We start from the raw sequence: 26117 nt of genomic DNA, 5'->3' as shown, positions 1-26117 counted from the left end.
CATTTTTCTAAAATGAAAGGATTTCATACTTCATTTGAAGAAGCAGTGAGGTCCCTTAATTAAAAATGTCTAAGTGAATGGTTTCTTCTGCCATAGGATGTGGGATGTTAGTTCCCTGACGAGGGATGAGACCCACGTTCCCTGTAGTGGAAGTGTGGAGTCTTGACGAGTAGTGTCTTTTTGATAGGAGTAGAATACCCCAAATGTATAGGTATCCAGGCATTTTTGATTTAAAAAAGCACCTGTCTTTTGGGGGCTTCCCTGATAGCTCAGTTGGTAAAGAATCCACCTGTGGTTCGAGAGACCCAGTTTGATTCCTGGGTCAGGAAGATCTGCTGGAGAAGGGAAAGGCTACCCACTCCAGTATTTGGTCTTCCCTGTAGCTCAAATGGTAAAGAATCTGCCTGCAATGCAGGAGACCTGAGTTCTATCCCTGAGTCAGGAAGGTCCTCTGAAGGGAATGGCAGTCCTTTCCAGTATTCTTGCCTGGAGAATCCCATGGACAGAGGAGCCTGGTGGGCTATAGTCCATGGGGACCCAAAGAGGCATACATGACTGAGTGACTAACACTACTACACTTGTCTTTTTCCAATAGGAAAGACCATTGAAACTGTGTTATATAAGTTAATAGAAGTGCTAACATTTAAAAAAATATATAAATACTTAAATTTATTTTTTAAGTATCAATATATTACAAGACAAGCATACCGGTTTCTCAGGGCTTGAATTAGGACTGTGACAGATATCTCTGTTAGACCCTCATATCTACTCTTTAGAATTTGCATAATTAAAATATTCTGCTCTGCTGTAATATTGAAATCTATATTATCTGTAGTTATCTGTGGTATTATTTGATTCTTCACATTTACTGTTTAACTCTTAATGATACTTAATGGATAAATTATCACTTCAAATGAATTTTGAGAACAAGATTAGTTGATAAGTGGCAGGATTTCAGTTTTTGGTACTTTAAAACCAGCAAGAGCAAGACTTTGACATATTATTACATTCTTCAGTTATGGCATTTAATAATAATTTTAAAAATCTGACATCACAGTTGTGCTTTTGCATTTTATAATTATATAATTCAGTTACACTCATTTATTTCTCTGTTGGGTAAAACAATTTGTTGAGTATATGTTCCATAGTTAGCCTTAATGATAGTAAAGTGATTTATTAAAAATTATTCAGTTCTGTTGATTTAAAGTAAAACTGGGACCAAAGCCAAATTTTCTGAGGTCTAGTTTTATTCACTCTAGTTTTATTTACTCTGTAGGTAATACTTAATCCTTCATCATGTTGGTCTTAGACTTTCATTGTAAAATTCTTGCTGGTGGATTTGTAAGAAGCACATTTTTTCAAATTTCAGTGTTTCTGTAGTATGCATCTTAAAATTGATGATAGAAAAATACTGTTTTAATTTGTAACATTTTTCTTACAGTGAGGCTTAAAATTGGTGTTTTGGATCACATGAAAAATAGCAAATGACCTTTGAAAGGCACTTGTTAGAGAAATTCTATATGAGACCTATCTTCTTTATGTCAGCTTAATAGGCAAGAGATTGTCATTTATGTAAGGATGAAGTTAAGTCCTTATGAGCCTCTGAAGCAAAATTTTCAGGGCTGGCTCTAGAATTTTGTAAGAGTCCAAGGTTGTCTAGAGTGATGAACTTGAGAACCTGAAACCACCCATGAGTGACTGTCTCATGACGCTTACTGTAATACTAAAAAGGGCTGTTTATAGCAGTTTTTGGAGAAGGCAGTGGCACCCCACTCCAGTACTCTTGCTTGGAAAATCCCATGGACGGAGGAGCCTGGTGGGCTGCAGTCTATGGGGTCGAAAAGAGTCGGACACGACTGAGCGACTTCACTTTCTCTTTTCACTTTCCTGCATTGGAGAAGGAAATGGCAACCCACTCCAGTGTTCTTGCCTGGAGAATCCCAGGGACGGGGAAGCCTGGTGGGCTGCCGTCTATGGGGTCGCACAGAGTCGGACACGACTGAAGTGACTTAGCAGTAGCATAGCAGTTTATCCTGTGTGCGTGTGGTTTTTACCTACAGAGCTCTGACTTCTTGAGCAACCAGTCTCTGTAGGGCTAATGCTTTTCTGGCACAGAATCTAATAGTTCACACCTCTGTATGTTGAAAATATTTTTTTGACCTGTTAGATCACAGATGAAAAGAACCAAATTGTAATTATTGATTTTATAGTGCTTTTTGTCTTTTTTATAACTAAAAGTTGCCCTTAAGTTTTCCAGACCTTGTTCCTCAGATCTGTCACTTCCAAGAGAATATGACTCATCAGTGTTCTAGATTATTTAGCAGAAGATAACCCAAAAATATATTCTTTGGCTTTTCTTTATTATTATTGTAAAAAGGTTGAACTTTATACTGAGTACTTGGAGAGAAAGGGTATGGTTTCTGAAAACATACTCATAACTGACAAATTGGAATATTTTTGAAATTCACTTTGATGAAAATGGCCCTGTAGCATTGTACCTTTCTTTAGTCTGGTACTTTGGTATAACCTTTTTTTTTTTTTTTGGAGTATAGTTGGTTTACAAAGTTGTATTTCAGGTATACAGCAGACAGATTCAGTGTTTTACACGCACACAGTGTTTACGCACACACACACACACACACACACACACACACACAAATACAGTTGTTTGTTTAGTCGCTTAAGTCCATGTGACCCGTGTGCTGTAGCCCGCCAGGCTCCTCTGTCCATGGGATTTCCCAGGCAAGGATATTGGAGTGGATTGCCATTTCCTTCTAATTCAAAAGCTTGGATTATTTTCCTATTCATCTAGAACTTTTTGTTTGTCCCACTCTTTTCATCCTTTGGTCCATTTAGTTGTCTCCTTATATTTAGCATGCATAAAGTAGACAGCACCCCCTTTCAGATTTAGGCAAAACAAAAAGCCTAAGAGTTGTCATCTCCCCCTGCTCCCTCCCTCCACCAGAATAAACCACATTATTTCTGGTTCATATATTCCCTAAGGAAAGATAAGGATATTGAAATGCTTAAAAAAATCTTTGCATCTAGTTCTTAGGAACCTGGGGAAAAGGTATGTAATAGTAGTAATTTACAGAAGGCATTAAATCGGAAGCAGGCGGCATCAGAGATTGAAATTAAGATCTGCAGGGATGGGGATGTATACTCATAATACATTTATCCTAAATTCAAAAATGGCCACTATTAATTTTCTTACAGACTTCATCATAGGATAATTTTAGTGTTGACAGGCCATCATGTCTTCTAGCTTAAGGCCATCATTTTATATAGATAGAAAAATTAAGATTCAGGGAAATTGTCTTTGTCAGATGTCTCACAAATAATCATGGTATATTATGCCACGTGGGAATCTTAGAGTTATTTTAATCCAAATACTTCTTTAATGTTTTATGTTTGTAAAGAGCTGATCTTGAGAAATACTTCAGTTCAGTTGCTCAGTCGTGTCTGACTCTTTGCAACCCCATGGACTGCAGCACGCCAGGATTCCCTGTCCATCACCAACTCCCAGAACTTGCTCAGACTCATGTCAATGATGCCATCCAAACATCTCATCCTCTGTCATCCCCTTCTCTTCCTGCCTTCAATCTTTCCCAGCATCAGGGTCTTTTTCAGTGAGTCAGTTCTTTGCATTGGGTGGCCAGGTACTGGAGCTTCAGCATCAGTCCTTCCAATGAGTATTTGGACTGATTAACTTTAGGATTGACTGGTTTGATTTCCTTGCAGTCCAAGGGACTCTCAAGAGTCTTCTCCAACACCACAGTTCAAAAGTATCCCTTCTTCAGGGCTCGGCTTTCTTTATGGTCCAACTCCCACGTCCATACATGACTACTGGAAAAACCATAGCTTTGATTAGACAGACCTTTGACAGCAAAGTCATGTCTCTGCCTTTTAATATGTTGTCTAGGTTGGTCATAACTTTTCTTCCAAGAAGCAAGCGTCTTTTAATTTCATGGCTGCAGTCACCATCTGCAGTGATTTTGGAGCCCAAGGAAATAAAGTCTGTCACTATTTCCATTGTTTGCCCATCTATTTGCCATGAAGTGATGGTACCAGATGCCATGATCTTTGTTTTCTGAATGTTGAGTTTTAAGCCAACTTTTTCACTCTCTTTTACTTTTCATCAAGAGGCTCTTTAGTTCCTCTTTGCTTTCTGCCATAAAGGTGGTGTCATCTGCATATCTGAGATTATTGATATTTCTCCTGGCAACTTTTATTCCAGCTTGTGCTTCATCCAGCCCGGCAATTTGCATAATGTACTCTGCATATAAGTTAGATAAGCAGGGTGCCTATACAGCTTTGACATACTCCTGTCCCAATTTGGAACCAGTTCTGTTGTTCCATGTCTGGTTCTGACTGTTGCTTCTTGACCTGCATACAGATTTCTCAGGAGGCAGGTAAGGTGGTCTGGTATTCCCATCTCTTGAAGAATTTTCCACAGTTTGTCGTGGTCCACATAGTCAAAGCCTTTGGTGTAGTCAATAAGGCAGAAATAGATGTTTTTCTGGAACTGTCTTGCCTTTTCTATGATCCAGTGGATGTTGGCAATTTGATATCTGGTTCCTCTGCCTTTTCTAAATCCAGCTTGAACATCTGGAAGTTCTCACGTTCTGTTGAAGCCTGGCTTGGAGAATATTGAGCATTACTTTGCTAGCATGTGAGATGAGTGCAATTGTGCAATAGTTTGAACATTCTTTGACAGTGTCTTTGGGATTGGAATGAAAACTGACCTTTTCCAGTCTTGTGGCCCCTGCTGAGTCTTCCAAATTTGCTGGCATATTGAGTGCAGCACTTTAACAGCAGCATGTTGTAGGACTTGAAATAGCTCAGCTGGAATTCCATCACTTCCACCAGCTTTGTTCATAGTGATGCTTCCTAAGGCCCACTTGTCTTTGGACTCCAGGAGAAATACTTAGGGACAGGGATAAGGTAAAATTTTATCTGCTTCTTTGAAGTGATTGGATGGGAGTATTGGTTGTCAAAATTCCTGAGTCGATTTTATGGTGTCCCCAGTAGGTTCTGGGTTTTATCCAAAATGAAATTTTTATTAATCAGAACTCCTTTACTGCTTCTCTCTTGAGACCTGGTTAAAGTCAGTTCCTTGAATACCTCCAAACCTGAACTTTACAACTGCTGAAGTGTGTTTGATAGTACAAATTTAAAGGAGCCATGAAAGTTTAGAGAAGCATTATAAGAAATAAACCTGCACAAAATTTTCTCAGCCACTAAGTAGAATGTAAATTTCATAGTGAGAGCAGACCCGTTTCCTTCAGTGCTGTATCTAGCATCTAGAATGGTGTCCTTCCCTTGTGTTAACATGAATAATCAATCACCCAGAAGTAGGACATGGAACACGTGTTGTTCAGAGCAAGCTTTAAGTTTCAAAAATTAATTATTGTGGGAAAAAGTGTTACCTTCTAATGGATAAGGAGTGTATCTTGATTTTGGATTACTTACCAAAACATGACAGCAGTGGTTTTACATATATATGAAAAAGTCTGTAGATAATTTAAACTCATAACCTTTTCTCTGGAAAGGGTTTGTTTTGAGACACTTAAGATTTTTAAGCAAGTGTTTGTTTTTTTAATATAAATTTATTTATTTTAATTGGAGGCTAATTACTTTACAATACTATATTGGTTTTGCCATACGTCAACGTGAATCCACCACAGGTGTACACGTGTTCCCCATCTTGAACCCTCCTCCCACCTACCTCCCCGTACCATCCCTCTGGTAAGCAAGTGTTTTTAACATTAGGTTCCCTAGTGATCTAGTGGTTAGGATTTAGCATTCTCACTGCCATGGCCTGGATTCAGTCCCTGGTCAAGGAACTGAGATGTCCCTTAAGCTCTCGTGGCATGGCTAAAATAAAAAAAGAAAAGAAGGAAAGCAAAATAAAACACACGCCTAGATAACTAGCTTGAAATTTTTTCCCCCTAATTTCTATGACCCCCAGTTTCTAGAGCTTCCCAATTTGTGAAACTGCCAGATAACCCAGGTTTTTAGCAGAATTGGCTTTTGAGATGTTCTTACATTATCAAACTTGCTGTTTGTATTTTAGTCTCGGTTTCTTACAAAAATTCCTTTAACAAGCAGTTCTAGAGAATGCCTTACACTAAAAATACATTTGATGCCTAGGAAATCAGAGGCACATTAAGAGCTTCCCAGTGAATAATTTGATCTTTACTGCCACACTTCACAGAGAAGGCAACGGCACCCCACTCCAGTACTCTTGCCTGGAAAATCCTATGGACGAAGGAGCCTGGTAGGCTGCAGTCCATGGGGTCGCTGAGGGTCGGACACGACTGAGCGACTTCACTTTCACTTTTCACTTTTCATGCATTTGAGAAGGAAATGGAAACCCACTCCAGTGTTCTTGCCTGGAGAATCCCAGGGACGGGGGAGCCTGGTGGGCTGCCGTCTACGGGGTCGCAGAGAGTCAGACACGACTGAAGTGACTTAGCAGCCTAGCAGCAGCCACACCTCAAAAACCTAGTCCTTTTTATGGCTGACTAATAATATTCCATTGTATGTATGTAGCACAACTTCTTCATCCATTCATCTGTTGATGAACATCTAGGTTGCTTCCAAGTCCTAGGTATTGTAAATAGTGCAGCTCTGAACATTGGGGTACATGTTCTTTTTCAGTTGTGGTTTTCTCAGGGTATGTGCCCAGTAGTGGGATTGCTGGATCATATGATAGTTTTATTCATAGCTTGTTAAGGAAACTGCATACTATTCTCCATAGCGGCTGTATCAGTTTACATTCAGGGAGTTCAATCGTGTACAATGTGACAGGTATAGGAATGGGGAATGGCCGGGGAGGCTCAGGAAGGAGGGGGAGGGGTCATAAATGTACTTGTGTCTGATTCACACTGTTGTATGGCAGAAGCCAGCACAATATTGTAAAGCAGTTATCCTACGATTAAAAAAAAGAAAAACCCAGTCCTGGGGACTTCCCTGGCAGTCCTAGTGGTAAGGAGTTCGCCTTCAAATGCAGGTGGTGTTGGTTCAGTCTCTTGAGTCCAAAATATGAAAACATGAAACAGAAGCAATGTTGTAACAAATTCAAAAAAGACTTAAAATGGTCCACATTTAAAAAAAGAAACAAATTTGAAACCAAGTCCTGAATATAATTTGGAGTATTATTGACTTGGGATATGAATACCCTGAACTGCTCAGCTTCAGGTGGTTCTGTCCTTTGGAAATAACCTTTTTCTCTTGTTCTGAATAATCTTGCAGTCATTCATTTCATGTTCCTAAAACAAGTTAATATACTTTAGGCTTGTGGAAGTAATCTTTTAAAAGGAGACCCTGAGACCATCTCTGGGTCTTGTTCTACTTTAGTGTCTCTAGTTAAGATCAGTCAGCATATTTGTCCATGACACTTGCATTAATGGTTAAATACAAAAGTACATATATGTAAATATACGTGCATCTATTGTGCTCATGTCCAGTCTTTGTAGATCAAATACAAATTAATTTTACTTTTCATTTTTATTCTGTGCTGTTGAATCAGTTTGAGGGAAAAAATCTTTTGAAACTTAAATTTCAGCTATGTAAAAGTAGAGTTGTATACTGAGCTTCATCTCCCCATATTCCAGCTTCATAAGTATTTTACACACAACTACCTTATGTCATTTATAATTACTTAATGTCCTCTTCATCCTTTTGTTTGTTTTTTGAGGTAAATCTTAACATTTTGGACCTGTCATTTAGGATAACTCTTGAAACACTATAAAGTAGCAAAGACCAGTAACTTCCAAGCAAAGAAGAATAAGGTCTGGAAGTCATTGTTCAAGCAGATTGTTTTTAATACCCTGGTACTTGGTCAGTATATTTCACTGTCACATTGGTTTTTCTTTTGGGGGCGGGGCAGGGTGTTTTGTGGGATCTTAGTTCCCCAGGGATTGAACCTGGACCCTCCACAGTTAAGAGTGTGGATCCTAACCACTGAACTGCCAGGTAGTTCCCACACATTTGTTTTTCTGTACAATGGCTCTCAATAAATGTTTATTATTTAAAAACTAGGAATCATCACTCAGTAATCTCTTGAACATTTTAGGTCTTTTTTAGACGTAGGAACAGTTTTAAAAATTGCATTTTAACAAATCTGAATTAGTGTGTTCTCTGAGGCTATTCATTGAGAAAGGTGGGATGGAGTTATAAATGCATTGTTTGGAAGAATCAGACTGTGAACACAAAGCAAACATAGTAATAAATGAAAACTTGAAACATATTTTTATTGTACAGGTAATTAACCGCAGGCATCAAGCAAAATCATAAAATGTCTTATCACTGAAAATGTTTTTTTTTAATGTGATGCATTCTACCTTGATGTGCTGGTGGCAAGGTCAAATGACTTAGTATAATCCTTCCTTATTTAAGGGTAGTTACAAAGGAAACTTTTAAAAACATTTGATGTTTTACTCTGATTTATATTGACTAAAACATCTTGACTATATATTACCCTATAGCCTTTTTGTTGGTCTATAAAGTCAAAAAATATAAGCATATATGTTGATGTGTTTGTATAATGCAATTTTGTAAAATATCTAACTTTAGGTAGATTTTTGTGTGTTCCCTACCCCTTTTGTATTTATTATTACAGTGTTTGGAACAATGAAGTTAAGCAGAGGAAGAAATAGAAAAGGGTGAGCAAGAGTATCAGATTAATGAGGGTTAGATGGAAAATGTAAAGAAAATTCACAGTAAAAATTAACAGAAAATTCTCTTTCAAGAAATTAATTTTTTTTTTTAATATCTGGGAGTGTTACTGATTGCTGAGATCAGCATTCATTCATTAATTCACTTAACAAATACATATTGAGGACCTGCTCCGTGTCATATGTAAAAATGCTAGAGATAACAAGTATATCGGGGTTTCTCTTTCAGTGATGGGAGCTTACCTTCTAAGGTTCTTTCACAATCAAGTGTGAAAAGAAACACTGTGATTTCAGGAATGTTGCAAGCCCTGTGACAAAAATGCGTGGTTAGATCTGGGATGGTGGGCAAGGGGCTGCTATGACAGGACGACTGGAGAAAACATTTTGATGAGATGACATTTGAAGAGTTCTAAATGTGGGGAAAAGAAGCCAGTTATTCCTGAGAGGAAATAAATTTGGCATATATCGCCTCCACTCAAAAACTTTTGGTCGTTCCCTATTATGTATTTATATATGGTCAAAAATCTGAAAGTCTTCAGTTGGATCTGTCTCTTCTTTGAATAAATAAATCAGTTTGGTCCTCTGTTTGGACCAGACTGATTTTTTCATTGTTGTCTCACTGCTGTCCTTGCCCAGCATGTTCATTATTGCCTATCCGCCTTTCTATGCCTGGAATAACCGTTTCTCTACAAATTTAAATCCTGCCTAGGACACTACATGTGATTTCTCTGAACCCCAGGGGAGCACCTACCCTCCATATTACCGAGTGGTCACTTGTTTTATCTTGTTTATATATATCCTTTCTCTCCTTGATTAGATGGTCTTTGTGAGGCAAGGCCTTCTGTTTTAATTTTATCCCGTTATGTTTGCATATCTAAGATTAGAAATGGATGAGATATTTCCTACTGTATTCATGAAAAAACATTCATTAAGAAATCGTAAACAAAGAGCTTTATTTTTCTTTATCCACTCAGGAAAAAGTGAACTTGGAGGAAGAACATTCAAGTGAGAATGGGCAGTTAACAAGTGGGGAAGTGGTGGAAAAGCAGGAGCTACTTGGTGCGTTCACAGTGGGCCCCATTCCTCTTCATTTGCCACTCATGTTTAGTTTGTTAGTTTTGAGTGCCAGCATTGGAATTAGGATGTTAAAACATCCTAATTAAAACATCCTTCTTAAAACAATCGTGGCATAACTGAAACTCGTATCCAGGTTTTGTCATTTCAAGACTTCTTCCGAAGTTTTTTCAGCTTTCTCTTGTTCTTAAGCTGGGTCTTAAGGTGGGCACTGAACATGGATGGAAGAGCAAGATTTTATCATTGTGAGGAGGAGGAGTAGTGTGGTGTTAATGCTTCTGAAACAGGTTTTATCATGTCATATTCCTGTCCAAGTAGTCCAGCATTCTTCTCTGCCGCAGAGAAAGTTCTGCATGTGTTGATTCACATTCAGAATCTTCCACAGTGTAGTCAGTCTGTAAGTAAATTGTGCTGCAGTCCTGAAGTTCTGGAGAAAAGAGAAGTTCTGAGAGATTAAGTGAATTTCTCACAGTTAAATGGATAATGAGATATGGGATAATGAGAAAATGGGATATTTTCTGAGTTCAGACCAGGTCAGTGCCTGGTCTGTCATATTTTATTTATTACTTTGGCAATATAGTCTTCAAGTAGAAGAGGAAAAGCATAAAACATAGAAGTTTCCCCTTGTTCGTCATACCCCTCTTCCCAGAACTAAACACTGTTAACAATTTAATGTACATCTTCCACTCTCCTTTCTGTGCATTTACGAGTATGTGTGATGTGTGTGTTTTAACAAATAGCATCTTTGAATTTTTCTCACTTGTCTTGGAGAAGTTTCCATATCAGTGGTCTATATTTTTTAAATGCAGATATAATATTTTACAATATAGCCATTCCCTAAGTTACTTATCCAATGACTCTTAATTGCTCTTGTTTTTGGTGTGCAGTATGGCAGTGGAATGCTTGTATATACATCTTTATTTACATTTAATTCAACCATTATCTAAAAATCTAAACAAAATATTCAACCTCACAGCAGTGTCTCTTTAAAAATGGCTAAGTTGTGGGTTATGCAAACCTGATCTGTGTTGGAATTTCAAAAGAACAGTTAAAAAGCACTTAACAGAATCAGCTTTGTTAAATAGTAAAACATAAAATGTTGGGAGGTTGTAAGAGAATTCTGTTACCAAGATCAGGTATAGTTATTTGATCAAGACTTCATGGAAAAAGTGGATTTAGGATGGAGAGGGCAAAATGCAGAACTGAATTTATCCATTTTCCCAATAATCTAAGAATTTAAATGTGCATTAATTAAAACACCAAGAGTAAGTTTGTGGAAAGAATTTATGGAGTAAATTACTTGTTAAATTTAAAAATTTAAAACTCTTCCTGTGGCTTTCATCGTAAATAGTTATTTTAAGTTAAAATAAATGACCAAACATTTTATTTTGTTCAGTTTGAAGCTCAACTATTTCAAAAGAGAAGCAGTAGCAACAGAAAATATCCGTGCACTTAGTGTTCAAAGCACTGTTGGCACCATCAGTGATGGAGTCAGGTTCATGCTTAGTCATGGTGTGGTTCTACCATGCTTGGCTCTGGTGGCTTTTTAATTACATTACTAGGATCATGAAGAGCATTACTATACTTTCCCTTCACTCAGTTTTACAGTGGCAGGTAATTGTTGAGTTTATTTTGGCTTCTTAAATACTCATGTGCACAATATGACGCCAGTGTAAGTGCTTAGTAATGATGTTACAGACTGAAGAAAAAACATGGCTAGTATCCAGAATTGAAAATCTGCCTTTTTACACATACTGTCCTGATAGGTCCCTGAAGAAATAAGCACTGAGGCTATTGGGCTGGGGGGGTGGGGGGGAATTTTCATCATAACTAGGCTCTTTGAGCTCCTACAGCTTTGGCCCCCAAATCTACTTTGGTGAGCTAGACAAGACTAAAGCTGAAGATGCTTTTAGCCCACCATAGTGAAAAGCCCAAGTAAGTCTTCCTCCTGGAGGAGAGGAGTGCATAGGGAAAAACAGAAGACTAGCTCGAAACAGTTAAGAAGAAAGGGAGCCTCCAAAAGGATAAAATCCAAGGAGAGGCTAAGAAGACCTTCCCTTTTCAGAGTTCAGACCAATTTTGCCCTAGTCCAATTTTGCATCTTGACCACCCTTGCTTAAGGATAGGACCCTCTGTGCCAAATGTTCTCTGCCCAGTTTTGTTCATTCAGTAAAGGTTAAATATTTCAAGCATTTTGATGTATAGACCCAGATATGTAGTGGATAAAGTAGAAAAAAGTCTTTATCCTTGTGGAGCTCACATTTTCCCTTCCGTGAGTCCCCCACAAGGCACATATTCCCCCAGCTCTACTCCTTTCACCCAGATTCCAACTTTGCTGTAGTGACATAATTGGATCTTTTTTTAGTGTTCATTGTGTTCTTGATCCACATAGTTGCTTTTGTTTTGATTGGTTGTGTGGTGTGAATTTAAAGATAGAGGCGGGCGGGGGGCGGGGGGAGCCTGGAATTCCTGCCAAAGGATAGTATGGGTGGACGACAGATGTTTAGGTTAAGCGCAGTGAGGCAATTAACATGTTTCTGAAAACAGATTGGAAATACAGTTAAGCACAAGATAAAAATAAGGGAGATTGCTGAAGTAAAGGCATTAGACAGCTGCTTTGAATATCTGCAGTACAGAGCTTTTTTAGATGTGATGGGGAATGATTGTCGACTAAAAATACTAAAAGATAAATTAGTACTGAAATAATTGGAATTAGCATAGTAAAGCAGAAGAGGTGTTAGAGCAGAAATCTCTAACCAGATTTCCTAATGAGTGCCCTGAAGAAGGCAGTCTGTGTGCTTCAGTTCCGTCCTCTTTGAAATGGGGATAAAACTAGATCAAATAGTGAGTCACAACACTGTGCATTAAAAACTTCTGGGGGACTTTTACAATTCAGTTTTTGGAGGTTAGGGCTTGGGCCTATTTTCAGAAGCTTCCACTGATAATATTTAAATCCAAGTTCAGATTCAGAACTGCTCCCAAGATCAAAGGCATTTCCAACTCTGACATCTTAACATTTGATGAAGTAAGTGTAGCATGAACAACTATAGCTGTGGAAATATGTGTAAATAGGATTGTTGGGATGAGTAATATTAAGATATTATTAAATCAACAGGCTAGTGTAACAGAGGGTAAGAACATTCTTTTGCCATTAACTTCTTTAATTCCTCTTATTTTCCTGCAATTTTTTTAAAGGGTATTAAGTGTTTTTCTAGTTATTTGTTTTGTTTTGTTTTAATAAGCATTGCCTAATAAACAGCTTTGAATTTCCAGACATCTGTAGAAAGTTTCAGTTGCTGTTGCTTCTCACTGGAAATCTCCTTAGTTTGTTAATCCATGGACTAATGATTGAGAGTAAGCATTGGAGCCTGGAAAAATCTCAGCATCACAGTGACACTTTAGTAGTCCCCAGCCTTTGGATCGGAGAAGGCAATGGCACCCCACTCCAGTACTCTTGCTTGGAAAATCCCATGGACGGAGAAGCCTGGTGGGCTGCAGTCCATGGGATCGAGAAGAGTCGGAAGCGACCGAGCAACTTCACTTTCACTTTTCACTCTCATGCATTGGAGAATGAGATGGCAACCCACTCCAATGTTTTTGCCTGGAGAATCCCAGGGACAGTGGAGCCTGGTGGGTTGCCGTCTATGGGGTTACACAGAGTCGGACACGACTGAAGCGACTTAGAAGCAGCAGTAGCAGCAACCTTTGGATACCAGGGACTGGTTTCATGGAAGATTATTTTTCCACAGACTGAATATGAAGGACTGGTTTCAGAGCGATTCTTGTAAGGAGCAACCTAGATCCCTTGCATGTGCAGTTCACAGGCTGGTTCCCACTCCTGTGAGAATCTGATGCCACCTCTGATCTGACAGGAGGTGAAGCTCAGGTGGTAATGCAAGCAATGGGGAGCAGCTGTAAATACAGAAGAAGCTTGGCTCACTCGCCCACTGCTCACTTCCTGATGTGTGGCCTGGTTCTTCACAGGCCATGGACTGGTTCCAGCCTCGGGGTTGGGTTCCAGCCTGCTTTAAACTATTAGTGTGATGACTTTTATAATGGTGGTGAATAGTCCTTATTATTTCCCAAAGGATAACTGAGGACATTGTCTATTTATATTTTCCCATTCATTCCTTTACATAATTAAGAACCAAGGTAATACAGTTTTGAGAACCTTTTTTTTTTTTTTCCAAAGATAGTCATAAAATCTCAGAGTTGGAAGAAAGACTAACAGTTACCTGATGTTCGAATTCTTTATTGAGTACCCCAAAGAAGTAGTTGTCTAAACAGTATTTGAATCTCTGTTACCTGGAAACTCAAGTAACTGCCAAGAAAGCTTGTCCATCTTTTGAATAGCATTAGATTAGAATGTATTATGTTAAGATGACCAAAGTGTCTCTGGAGTCCCTTGGGGCCATAATACAATCTTTGTCTGATTCCATCTTAAAAAGTTCTTCAGTTGACTTTTCACATCTTAATTCTCCAGTTTAGTTACATCTGTTCTCTGGCTATTTTGTAAAGCTTTGTTTTGAGACACTAATTTATTCATATCACTTTTGAAATGTGTTAGCACACAGAATGTGTGTTTTGGAAGAGAGGGACTTGCTTTTAAACCAGCTTTCAGTAACAGTATTCTCACTTGCTCATATTATATCCTATAAATTACTATTGTATCACTTAACTTGATCTCAGTCATGCCACTCTGTAACCCTTACTCTTGACTAGCAAGTTTTTCAGTTTGTCTGATTTTTTCCTTATACTTAGTTATTTATAAATTTCATTTTTTGATGTAACTGTGAAAGTGAAAATATTAGTCATTTAGTCATTTCCGACTCTTTGTGACCCCATGGATTGTGTGTAGCCCACCAGGCTCCTCTTTGTCCATGAAATTCTCCAGGCAAGAATACTGGAGTGGTTTGCTGTTTCCTTTTCCAGGGGATTTTCCTGACCCCAGGGGTCGAACCTGGGTCTTCTGCATTGCAGGCAGAGATTCTTTACTAACTGAGCCACCAGGAAAGTCCTTTAGAACTTAGCACTTATTTCTTCATATTAAATTTAATCTGGTATATCAGTATTTTTGAATCTTAATCCAGTAAATTCACTATCCTTTTTCGCTTGGGATATTGCACAGAATTGTTGATCATATCCTTCTATATGTCCAGGTGGTTGCAAAAATGTTAAATAGGCAGAGTCATTTTTAGGTAATATATACAGAGGTAAGACCCAGACCTGTGTGCTATGGATACGTTAGTCCTGTTCCTTGCTTCTAGAAACTTCCCTCTTGAGTTACACTTGTATATATTTTCTTAAAGATCTGCTTTCTAAATCTGTAAAACTGAAAGACTCTCTTCTTAGCTTTCCCTAAGGTTAGTCTGCTTCCTCTCACTTTTCTAGATCCAGTTGGAATGTAGCCTCATCAGAAAGGGCTTCTCTGACAACCTTATCCCAAGTAGCTTCCCCTGGTAATAGGAATGTTACTGTTTTGCTAGATCACTTAACATTGGTCAGAGATACAAATATGGTTTATTATTAACTTCTCCTCTTCTAGAATGTCAGCTCCGTGAGGTCAGAGACCAATATCTTTGTCATTTAGTGCTATGTCCCTTGCACCTAACATAGTGCTTGGCACAAGTTGGGGACTCAGTTGAAGGAATAATTTTACTGCTGCAATGTTTTTTTGTAGTTTTACTTTATATATATTTGTGTAATAAATACAAAAGGAACATTTAGCTTTTTGAATTACTGTATTCCCTTTTACCACCCTTATAGAGATTCTGTCACATTTCAGTGATGGGATATCATAACTCCAATTGGAAAATCTGCTTTGCTCTGATCACCTTTCAGTTCAGTTCAGTAGCTCAGTCCTGTCCGACTCTTTGCAACCCCATGAATTGCAGCACGCCAGGCTTCCCTGTCCATCACCAACTCCCGGAGTTCACCCAAACTCATGTGCATCGAGTTGGTGATGCCATCCAGCCGTCTCATCCTCTGTCGTCCCCTTCTCCTCCTGCCCCCAATCCCTCCCAGCATCAGGGTCTTTTCCAGTGAGTCAACTCTTTGCATGAGGTGGCCAAAGTACTGGAGTTTCAGCCTCAGCATCAGTCCTTCCAATGAACACCCAGGACTGGTCTCCTTTAGGATGGACTTGTTGGATCTCCTTGCAGTCCAAGGGACTCTCAAGAGTCTTCTCCAACACCACAGTTCAAAAGCACCAATTCTTCGGCGCTCAGTTTTCTTCACAGTCTAACTGTCACATCCGTACATGACCACTGGAAAAACCATAGCCTTGACTAGACGGACATTTGTTGGAAAAGTAATGTCCCTGCTTTTGAATATGCTATCTAGTTTGGTCATAACTTTCCTTCCAAGGAGTAAGCGTCTTTTAATTTCATGGCTGAAATCACCATCTGTAGTGATTTTGGAGCCCCAAAAAATGAAGTCTGCCACTGTTTCCACTGTTTCCCCATCTATTTGCCATGAAGTGATGGGACCAGATGCCATGATCACCTTTAATCACATCTAATTATCTTTACAGCAAGCCCATTTTTTTTACATAATATGCTTCTAAAAGAATTTCATGAAAGATCTTATCAGTTGTCCAGATACATGTAAAAATGGACAGATTTTTAGAAATTTTTGTCTCAGATACGAGGAAATCTTCTAATTGGGTGAAAAAGTAAAACCATTAGACTCCAGTCCTGTTGACTGGGGACTCTGTGACTCTGTGGACTCTAGCCCTCCAGGCTCCTCTGTTCATGGGGTTTTCTAGACAAGAATACTGGAATGGATAGCCATTCTCTTCTAAGGGATCTTCCCGATCCAGGGATTGAACCTTGTCTCCTATATTGCAGGCACGTTCTTTACTGTCTGAGCCACCAGGAAAGGTAAATAATGTCAAATTGGAATCCCCATAGAAGGTTCCTACTAGATTCCTTATTGAAATAAATACTTAACTTGGTATAAATAAATACCAAGTAGGTATTTATTTTCCTGACATATGCTAATCATAGTGGGGCTAGATACTTACTCTTTGTCAAATTGTTATGGGTTTTAATAAAGTACCTCTTTACTAGTTCACCTGGAGTCTTGTCTGGAATCCATATCAAGATTACCAGTCTGTTGTTTGAGGACTTCATCTTTATTTGAAAGTTAGAATGTTATTCATAGAATATTGAGTATAATTCAGCAGTTTGGTTTACACGTTCTGCTAGTTTGATTTTAAATTTATCTTTTTTTGTCTTAAACAACCAACTGAAATGTCTTGAGGTAGAAGTGAGAAGCTTTTTTCAGTTTCTGACAGGCTTTTCCTTTTCTATTTGTTCTTAAGTACAAAAGTAATCATCTTTCCCATCTGTTGGTAGATAGAATTCATTTGGGTTTTTTCTGGCACCTAGTTTTATAGTTGTCTATGAAAGTTTGCATGATTCGAAAAATCCATAAATAAAGAAGCATCTGTATGACTCAATAATTATTCTGAAGAGAACTGTGATTGTTAATGAATTTTTGAAAAAAGTGTTTTCTGTTTTAATAATATGTGTCTTTTTTCCTCCTCCAGAGAATGGATCTTGGAGAATGTCTGAAAGTCCATGACCTGGCTTTAAGAGCAGATTATGAAATCGCATCCAAAGAACAAGATTTTTTCTTTGAACTTGATGTATGTGATTTTGTTTTAACAAGTTGGATTACCTTTTGCAGTAAAATATTTTGAATATAGATTGATATTTCTTAATGGAAAAGCCTCTTAGAAAAATCATCTTATTTTTGTGGTTAATATGAAGGATGGTTTAAGGGAAGTCCACAAAAGAGTCAGACACACAGCTGAGTGACTAACACACACAACACACACAGGAAGGGCAATACTAAACTAGTAGGATTATGTACTTTCCTAACGATAATTTTGAAAAATATGAGATGAAACTGCATATTTTAAGAAAGTGTGTGAAAGTTGTGTAATTCATACATTGATTTGAAAATTAAGGATGTTCTTCCCAATTAGGTATTTGTGATTAAGAAAATAACCATTTTAAATGTAGACAACTTAAAAAAAAATGTAAACAACTAATTTCTAGTGTATATAAAACCCTTTAATAATTAACTGAATTTTTATATTCATACTTGTTTTTGTATCTATAAGTATACGTGTAAAGAGAGGGAAGATATTAAGGGCAGTGTTTTATTTTGTTTTTTTTTTTTTTTTAAATGTGCTTAAGAGAAGAAATATTAGAGGAAATAGAAGATGCTATATAGGTATCTAAAAGGCTCAAACTTGTTATACAAACATGAGAGTAGTCGTGACTTTTTTTTAAGTAGAAGACATACTAATCAGCATTATATAAAACATACTGATGACCATAAACCTTATGGTATATTTTATCAGTGAGGTAACAGATGGTTTATTTGGTTTGGGAGAAAAGTAGTAAATAGCCACCTCCCCTCCCCTGCCCCCCATTTACTTCTTTGAACTTCCAAGAACTTCTGCTAATGGAAATGAAGTCATCTATGTAAACATAATTTTAATATGGGGCTGGAGCAGTTGGGGAAATGCCTTAAGTGAATTTGTTATGATTTAACGTACACTGGGCATAAAATACTGCAGAAATTCACCAACATCTAGATGTATGGGTGTGGGGTTTTCAATCTTAAACTCCCACAAGTATGTTTGAAACTATTTCCCATATGCCATATAGTGTGTTGGTCACGATTTCCTTGCAGCTTTAATAAATGAAATGGACTATAAGTATAATTTTAATTTGCATTTCTTATTATAAGTAAGTTTGAAAATTTTTCATGTATTTAAGATCTATTTATATATCCTTTTCAGTGAACTTTCAGTGTACATCATTTTGTGTGTATGTGTGGGGGGTGCTATTTACTAATTTCAGATACGTGTGTGTGTGTGTGTTTTAATTTTTGCCATGTGGCATATGGGATCTTAGCTCCCCAAGCAGGGATCAAACTCACACCCTTTGTAGTGGAAGCAGGGAGTCTTAGCCATCAGACTACCAGGAAAGTCCTGGATGTTAGTATTTTTCTACTTGATTTGTACTAAATAGCACCTTACATATAATGAAAATTAGTCCCTTATCTCAGATAATATGTTGTGGTTTTTTTTCTATTTCTTTTTTGGAAGTTGTGAGTTTTGCAAAATATTTGTGTAGTTGTGTCGTTTATTAACTGTTAAAAATCTGTTAAATTAAGTCAAAAGGCCTTTCCTGTCCTGCTGTGATAAGAATTCTGTTTCATTATTTCTTCTGGTATTTTTATGGCTTTGTTTTATGTATTTGAATCTGTGAATTAAATTTATTCTGTTACAAGGAATTGAGGTATAGGTCTCACTTTCTACATAGCTGCTTAGTTGACCCAACACTATTGATTAGTTCCATCGTTTTTTAAAAATAAAATTTAAGTTAATTAGAGTTAAATAACTATTTCTTTTTCATCACAGATAAAAGGTTTTACATTTTCATGAAATTCATGGGTTAAATAACCATTTTTAGAATTTTATGTGTGTCTAATAAATTTATATTTTTAAACATTGGAGTTTTGAATTAGCTGTATTTCTGTACAGTAAGATACGAAAGTCTAAATTGGTTGGGTTGGGAATACATCTTTAAAGCTTAGTTTTATATGAACTGTGATTTATTTATAGACATACTAACATATGCCTGATAAACATCTATGTAAATACTGATGTAGATTTTTACAAAATTCTCAGTGGTTTATTCTTTGAGAAAAGAGCAATTGTTCCTGATTGTAACATTTTCATTGTGGAAAATTTGAAGGACACAGAAAAACAGATTACTAAAAATTATCCATATATTCAGAAATTGTTAATATCTAATGTATGCTTGTCAATTTTGCTACTGTTTGTTTATTTTACAAAATTGGGCTCGTACTGCATATACCATTTTGTAACTTTATTTACAAATGAAGCATGAGCATTTTCTTAGGTCCTTACGTGTTCTACTGACACCTTTTTTAAATGACTGAAGATTAAGTTCTCTACATGTTACCTGGATATTTCCCCATTTAACACTGTGAAGAACATTTTTGAATATTAATTTCTCCATATACCTCTGATTACTTTCTTAAAATGGATTCCTAGAAGTAAAAGTTACTAAGTCAGGGCATATTGTTAAGGCTTTTGATAAAGATTACCATATTGCCTTTTTATTGAGCCTGCACTGGTTTGTGATTCCTTCAGCAAAGTGTGAGAGTGGTGGTTTCCTTACAGCCTTACATTTTCTGGGAATTTTTATGTTTGTTCTTTGTAGATTTGATAGATGATGATAGTGGTTTTCAATTTGTAGTTGAACTCACTTTTTTTTTTAATTCCCATAATAGCATTTAAAATAATAAAGTATACTTTTTGAGTAAAGATATTTACAGATACAGTTGATTTTTCTTACAGTAATTGTCTTAATTAAACTTTGTAGGCTATGGATCATCTGCAGTCATTCATTGCAGATTGTGATCGAAGAACAGAAGTGGCTAAGAAAAGATTAGCAGAAACTCAAGAAGAAATTAGTGCTGAAGTTGCAGCGAAGGTAAGATGTCAATTATTTCATTAATACAAAGTAGTTTTACCTTACTATACTTTGAGGTATACTTTTTATGACTTTTTATTTTTTAATAATTATATTTATAGGAGGCCTGGTGTGCTGCAATTCATGGGGTCGCAAAGAGTCGGACACGACTGAGCGACTGATCTGATCTGATTTATAGGAGATTGCAGAGACATATGTAGAGATTTTGCATACTCTTCCTCTAGTCCTCCCCTATGTTAACATCTTACATAATTAATAGTGTCAAAGCCATGAAGTTGATAACTGGGCCAGTCCTTACATTTTATTCACATTTCATTAGTTGTGCATGTGTGTGCAGCTGTATGCAATTTCGTCACATGTGTAACGGTTAACTACCACTGTAATTGAGATACTTAACTGTAGCATCACCACAATACTCCCTCATATTACCCCTTTATAGCCACATTCGTTCCTGTATCTCTCTAGCCCCTGGGTACCACTAATCTATTTTCCATCTCTGTAATTATTTTATTGAATATTGCATAAATGGCATCATGCAGGTTGTATCCTTTTGAGATTGGCTTTTTATAGTCAGTACAACGTCCTTCAGTTTCATACAAGTTGTGTGTATCAGTACCTCATTCTTAGGCAAAAATGTTTTGTTGTGAACTTATGCATAAAGTAGAGAGAAAAGTACAGTGAATCCCAATGAATTCAAAGGCATCAGTCTTCTGCTATTTCATTATTTGAAAAGCAAATTGTAGATGTCATATCATTTCACCTTTAAAACATAACCACAAAATTACATTCATAAAGGTAACAAATTTTTAATATCATCCAATACCCAGAATGAATTCATTTTCCTATGTAGAGTTGGTGTGTTAAATCAGAGTTCCGAAGTCCACATATTGACTTTAGCTGATTTGATGATTCACTGCTTTATAATGTTGTGTACCATTCAGTGTAGTCTGGCACATTTTATGAAAATGCAGAATGGAGACAAAGTTATCCAATAGAGTTTAGGTAACGTCATTAAATGTAGTGCTCAGATATGTGTATACAAAGTGAAATGGATCCCTTGTCTGAGGAGAGGATTATGTATAACCAACTTTTTTCTGGAAAGTTTTCTTAATATGGGGACTATAAAGATAGGTGTCCTAAAGTACATGGGATTTCATATCTCCTGGTAGGAAGAGATCCATAGCAGTTGGCTAGACCCCAGCTATATTGGTTTATAAAGCTTTGTATTAGTTATCCATCACTACAAAAATGCTGACAGGTTACCTCAAAACTTAAAACATTAAGAATTTATTTAGCTCATGAGTCTGTAATCAGTAACTTAAGCTGAAATTGACTAGGCAGTTACTCCTCTAAGCTGGGCTCACTCATGTCTTCTAGTCAGCTGGAGGCCAGAAGTCTGGCCTGAACACATTCTCATGGTGGTAGCAGAGGTGCAATAGTATCAAGCCCCATCGTACAAGCAGTTTTTAAGCATTCCCTTATGTCATATTTGCTACCATCCTGTTAACCAAAGCCAGTTAGTTACATGGCCAAGTTCAGAGTCAGCGTATGATGGTGTTCACATAGCAAAGGGCACAGGTGCAGGAGGGTGAAGAGCTTTGGTCACTAATGCAGTCTTTCTGTGGCAGATACTTGAGGAAAACACCATTTTGTTAAAGTAGGACAATAGTGATAATACAATTGGGAATTTCTTTGAGGGACAAATATCTTGGATTGAGGGAAATTTAAGGAGTAAAGATTATTGGCACACTACTTTGTTGGGATTGGATGTCAATATCAAATCAAAACCTTTTTTGCTAATTGGCCATATAGGCTGAATACTTACTTTGTAGCCAGAATAAAGACTGTCATGTGCCATTAAAACAATAGGAATGAACTAGATACCCATAACGGTGGTGATGAGGTGGTATATCAGAACCCAAGGAAAGAAATAATCCCAATGGAAAGGGATGGACCATGGGAGAAAGGTGCCATGCTGGTATACTGAATATTAGTAATATGCCACATGCATATACAAGGCACATTTTCTCATCTCTCACAACCTTGAGAGATAGGTATTATCCCTACTTCTCAGATGAGGAAGTAGATTCAGGTGTGGTAATCTGGCCACAATTACATAGCTGTTAATTGGTTTGGCCATAAACCAGATAGATATGTTGGACTTTAAAGCCATATCTTCACTTTAAAGAATATCCCCCAATTCATTTCTTTTACTCATATTTGAGCTTATCTTAGGCATTGGAAATACAAAAATGGCATACAGAGTAATGTGATACAGATAAAATAATTGTCATAGAAGATACAAAGATGGCACAAAGGAGTGTATGATGCTCTCTGCTTAAGTGTCTTAAGTGAGGGTGAGGTGTGACTATTGATTGTTCACATAATAGACTGTTCAGTTGGATCTTACTGAAAGGATAGACACGCATGAGGCAGGTAAAGGAGATAATGGATGACATCCTAGCAAGAGAGAGCAGTATGTGGAAAGTCAGAGAGGAAGAAAACAACAGGGTGAGTTTGGGAAACATAACAGATTTGTTGTGAAGTCAGAGAACAGAAAGAGATGGTTTGGAAAGGCACAGAGTTCCAGAATGTGGAAGAAAATGTATTTTATACTTGGAATACACTGCCAAAGCAGAGGTTAAAAAGCAGTAGTTATATTGAGATCAGTTGTCTCCCTGAACTCACAAGTAAAGGCAGGCAGGCTCAAAATACTCTAATGTCCACCAATTCATTTATGATATGCTCAGAAAGCATTAGTTATATTGCCTTAGATAGCTCAAACGTCTTTTCTGAACACTTACGAAATATTTTGAACTTTGGTACGTGCTGATTTTTATTCATGATCATCTTTTCTGTTTCTTTCTAGGCAGAACGTGTTCATGAGTTAAATGAAGAAATTGGCAAATTGTTGGCCAAGGTGGAGCAGCTAGGAGCTGAAGGAAATGTGGAGGAATCCCAGAAAGTAATGGATGAAGTGGAAAAAGCACGGGCAAAAAAAAGAGAAGCAGAGGTAGTTTATAGTTACAGTTTCTAGAGCCTTAGCATCTGTACTTCCAAAAGAACATATATTTGATCAGAAGTTACTGAAAAGTTAAAGGAAATTTAAACCAGTTTAAAAATAAATATCTAGTTTATGTCGTGCCAATGGGTTATATATCAAAACTAGTGGTTGTTTTGGAATTTAGAGTCATTGATCTGTTGAAATTGAAATTACCTAAACAACGTCTCAAGGAGATCAGCCCTGGGATTTCTTTGGAAGGAATGATGCTAAAGCTGTAACTCCAGTACTTTGGCCACCTCATGCGAAGAGTTGACTCATTGGAAAAGACTCTGATGCTGGGAGGGATTGGGGGCAGGAGGAGAAGGGGATGACAGAGGATGAGATGGCTGGATGGCATCACTGACTCAATGGATGTGAGTCTGAGTGAACTCCGGGAGTTGGTGATGGACAGGGAGGCCTGGCGTGCTGCGATTCATGGGGTCGTGAAGAGTTGGACACGACTAAGCGAGTAAACTGAACTGAACTGAAACGTCTCTCACACACACAGACACACACATACAGTATTCATATCCATGGTCACTATGATACCCTACCCCCTTCTCCATCCCCATGCAACTATAGTATTCTCCCTTTTCTTCCTTCCTCATTATAGTCTGCTAGCACACTGGAAGCCTCCTCTCATTCTTCTTCGACAGCACAGCTCAAAATCTGCTATCCTGCAGACAAAGTTCTATTTTTTTTTTTGCCCCTCCCCCCGATATTTTTCAGGAAATCAAATACCTTCAAATAAGATTGTACTCTCCCCTTTTGCTATAGTCTCCATTGTTTTTAACTGTATCACAGCTGGGTGTAATTTGTTCTTTTTTTTTATAGTGTTTTGAGGCAGAAGTTTAGAGCATTGATTCAGTTTATTTTATTGATTTATTTTTCATTTTTTACTTCTACTGAAGTGTAGTTGATTTACAGTGTTGTGTTAATTTCTGGGCTTCCCAGGTGGTGCTAGTGATAAAGAAACTGCCTGCCAATGCAAGTTAGACCTAAGAGACGCTGGTTTGATCCCTAGGTCGGGAAGATCCCCTGAAGGAGGGCATGGCAACCCACTCCAGTATTCTTGCCTGGAGAATCGCTTGGACAGAGGAGCCTGGCAGGCTACCGTCCATGGGGTTGCAAAGAGTCGGACACGACTGAAGCAACTTAGCAGGCCCAGCAAAGTGACTCAGTCATTACATATTTTTTTTCTTTGCCATTATATTTTATCATGAATTATGAAATACACATATAGTTCCTGTGCTATACAGTAGAACTTTGTTGTTCATCCATACTGTATATCATAGTTTGTGTCTGCTATTCCCAAGCTTCCAATCCTTCCCTCCTCCAACCCCCTTGGATCATTCTTCTAACCACAGCAATAGCATCTCATAGATTTTCATATGTTGTGTTTTTATTTTCATTCATTTCTAAATATTTGCTAATATTGCTTATGATTTCTTTTCTGACCTGTGGGTTTTAAGAGATCTGTTTAGTCTTTATTTTCACTGATTTTAATTCTGTTGTGGTCAGAAAACATGTTGTGATTTCAGTTCTCTTAAATATGTCAGTACACTGGTTTTGTGACCCTGCCTATGGCCTGTCTTAGTGAATGTTCCATTTGCACTTGAATGATACTCTGCCTTGTTAAATGAAGTGTTCTGTAAATGTCCTTTGAGTGAAGATAGTTGATAGATTTTTTCAACTTACCTATATCGTGTTGGTTTTCCTGCCTACTTACTCTATTAATATTTACTGAGAGGAGTGGTTGAAGTCTAATTGTAGATTTGTTTCTTTATGCTTTCCATTTAGTCACTTTTTGCTTCATCTATTTTGAAGCTCTGTTATTAGCTTAATAGACATTTAGGATTTTTATGTCTTTTGATTAATTTAACCCTTTGTTTTGAAATGTCCTTCTCTCTCCCTATTAATGTCCCTTGTTTTGAACTATCCTTTGTCTGATTATAATAAAAGATTCTAGCTTTTTTTTACAAGTTGGAGTTGTATACTATAAACTCTAGAGAAACCACTGGAGCAGAAAAAGAGGTATAGTGAAAGTGAAGTCGCTCAGTCGTGTCCAACTCTTTGCGACCCCATGGACTGTAGCCTATCAGGCTCCTCCATCCATGGGATTTTCCAGGCAAGAGTGCTGGAGTGGATTGCCATTTCCTTCTCCAGGGGACCTTCCCGACCCAGGAATCAAACCCGGGTCTCCCGCATTGCAGGCAAACACTTTACCGTCTGAGTCTCAATAGTCCAATTAAAAAGAGATTGTGAGACTAGATTTACAACAAAAAGAAATAAGACTTAACTGTGTACTAGCTGCAGGAAACCCACTCTAAATACAGAGACACAGATTAAAGGTTCTAGGCTGGGAAAAGGTATACCAAGTAGCCATTCTAGGTAGTTTTAATTTCTTAATATTAGGATTTTTTTAAATGTAGTTAATGTCAATGCAGAAAATAAACAGTTTGTGGTACCACCATGGTCTCTAAGCCTAAAGCCTTTCATTTCTCCCTAAGCAGAAAGAGGAGGAATAATAAGGCACAAAAATTGAGTTGACCTGTGCTTTCTTGTGCTTTCGGATTTTCTTTTTAAAAATATTTTATTTTGAAATATTTTAAGAAAAGTAAAAAAAAAAAAAAAGAAAGAAAAAATATCGGGTGAAGAATTCTCTATATCCTTCACACAGACTCTTCAAATGGTAGCATATTACCACATTAGCTTTATCATTCTCTTCCTACATCAGTGTGTGTGTGTATTTGAACTGTTTGACAATAAGTTATA

At 37.4% G+C, this 26117-nt stretch overlaps 1 protein-coding gene across 8 annotated transcripts in view; it reads left to right on the top strand.

Annotated features, from left to right (window-relative positions):
• LOC113891147 (putative RNA-binding protein Luc7-like 2) overlaps nucleotides 1-26117 on the top strand; it is a 56455-nt gene that overhangs the window by 15626 nt on the left and 14712 nt on the right. For all 8 annotated transcript variants that reach the window (XM_027538863.1, XM_027538868.1, XM_027538870.1 and 5 more), the window contains 3 exons: nucleotides 17308-17406; nucleotides 20189-20299; nucleotides 23169-23312. In XM_027538863.1, coding sequence (XP_027394664.1) covers nucleotides 17308-17406; nucleotides 20189-20299; nucleotides 23169-23312 — 354 coding nt within the window. The remainder of the gene's footprint in view (nucleotides 1-17307; nucleotides 17407-20188; nucleotides 20300-23168; nucleotides 23313-26117) is intronic.

This window comes from Bos indicus x Bos taurus, chromosome 4 (assembly GCF_003369695.1).
Source record: "Bos indicus x Bos taurus breed Angus x Brahman F1 hybrid chromosome 4, Bos_hybrid_MaternalHap_v2.0, whole genome shotgun sequence".
NCBI lineage: Eukaryota > Metazoa > Chordata > Mammalia > Artiodactyla > Bovidae > Bos > Bos indicus x Bos taurus.
This window is presented reverse-complemented; position numbering and strand designations above follow the sequence as displayed.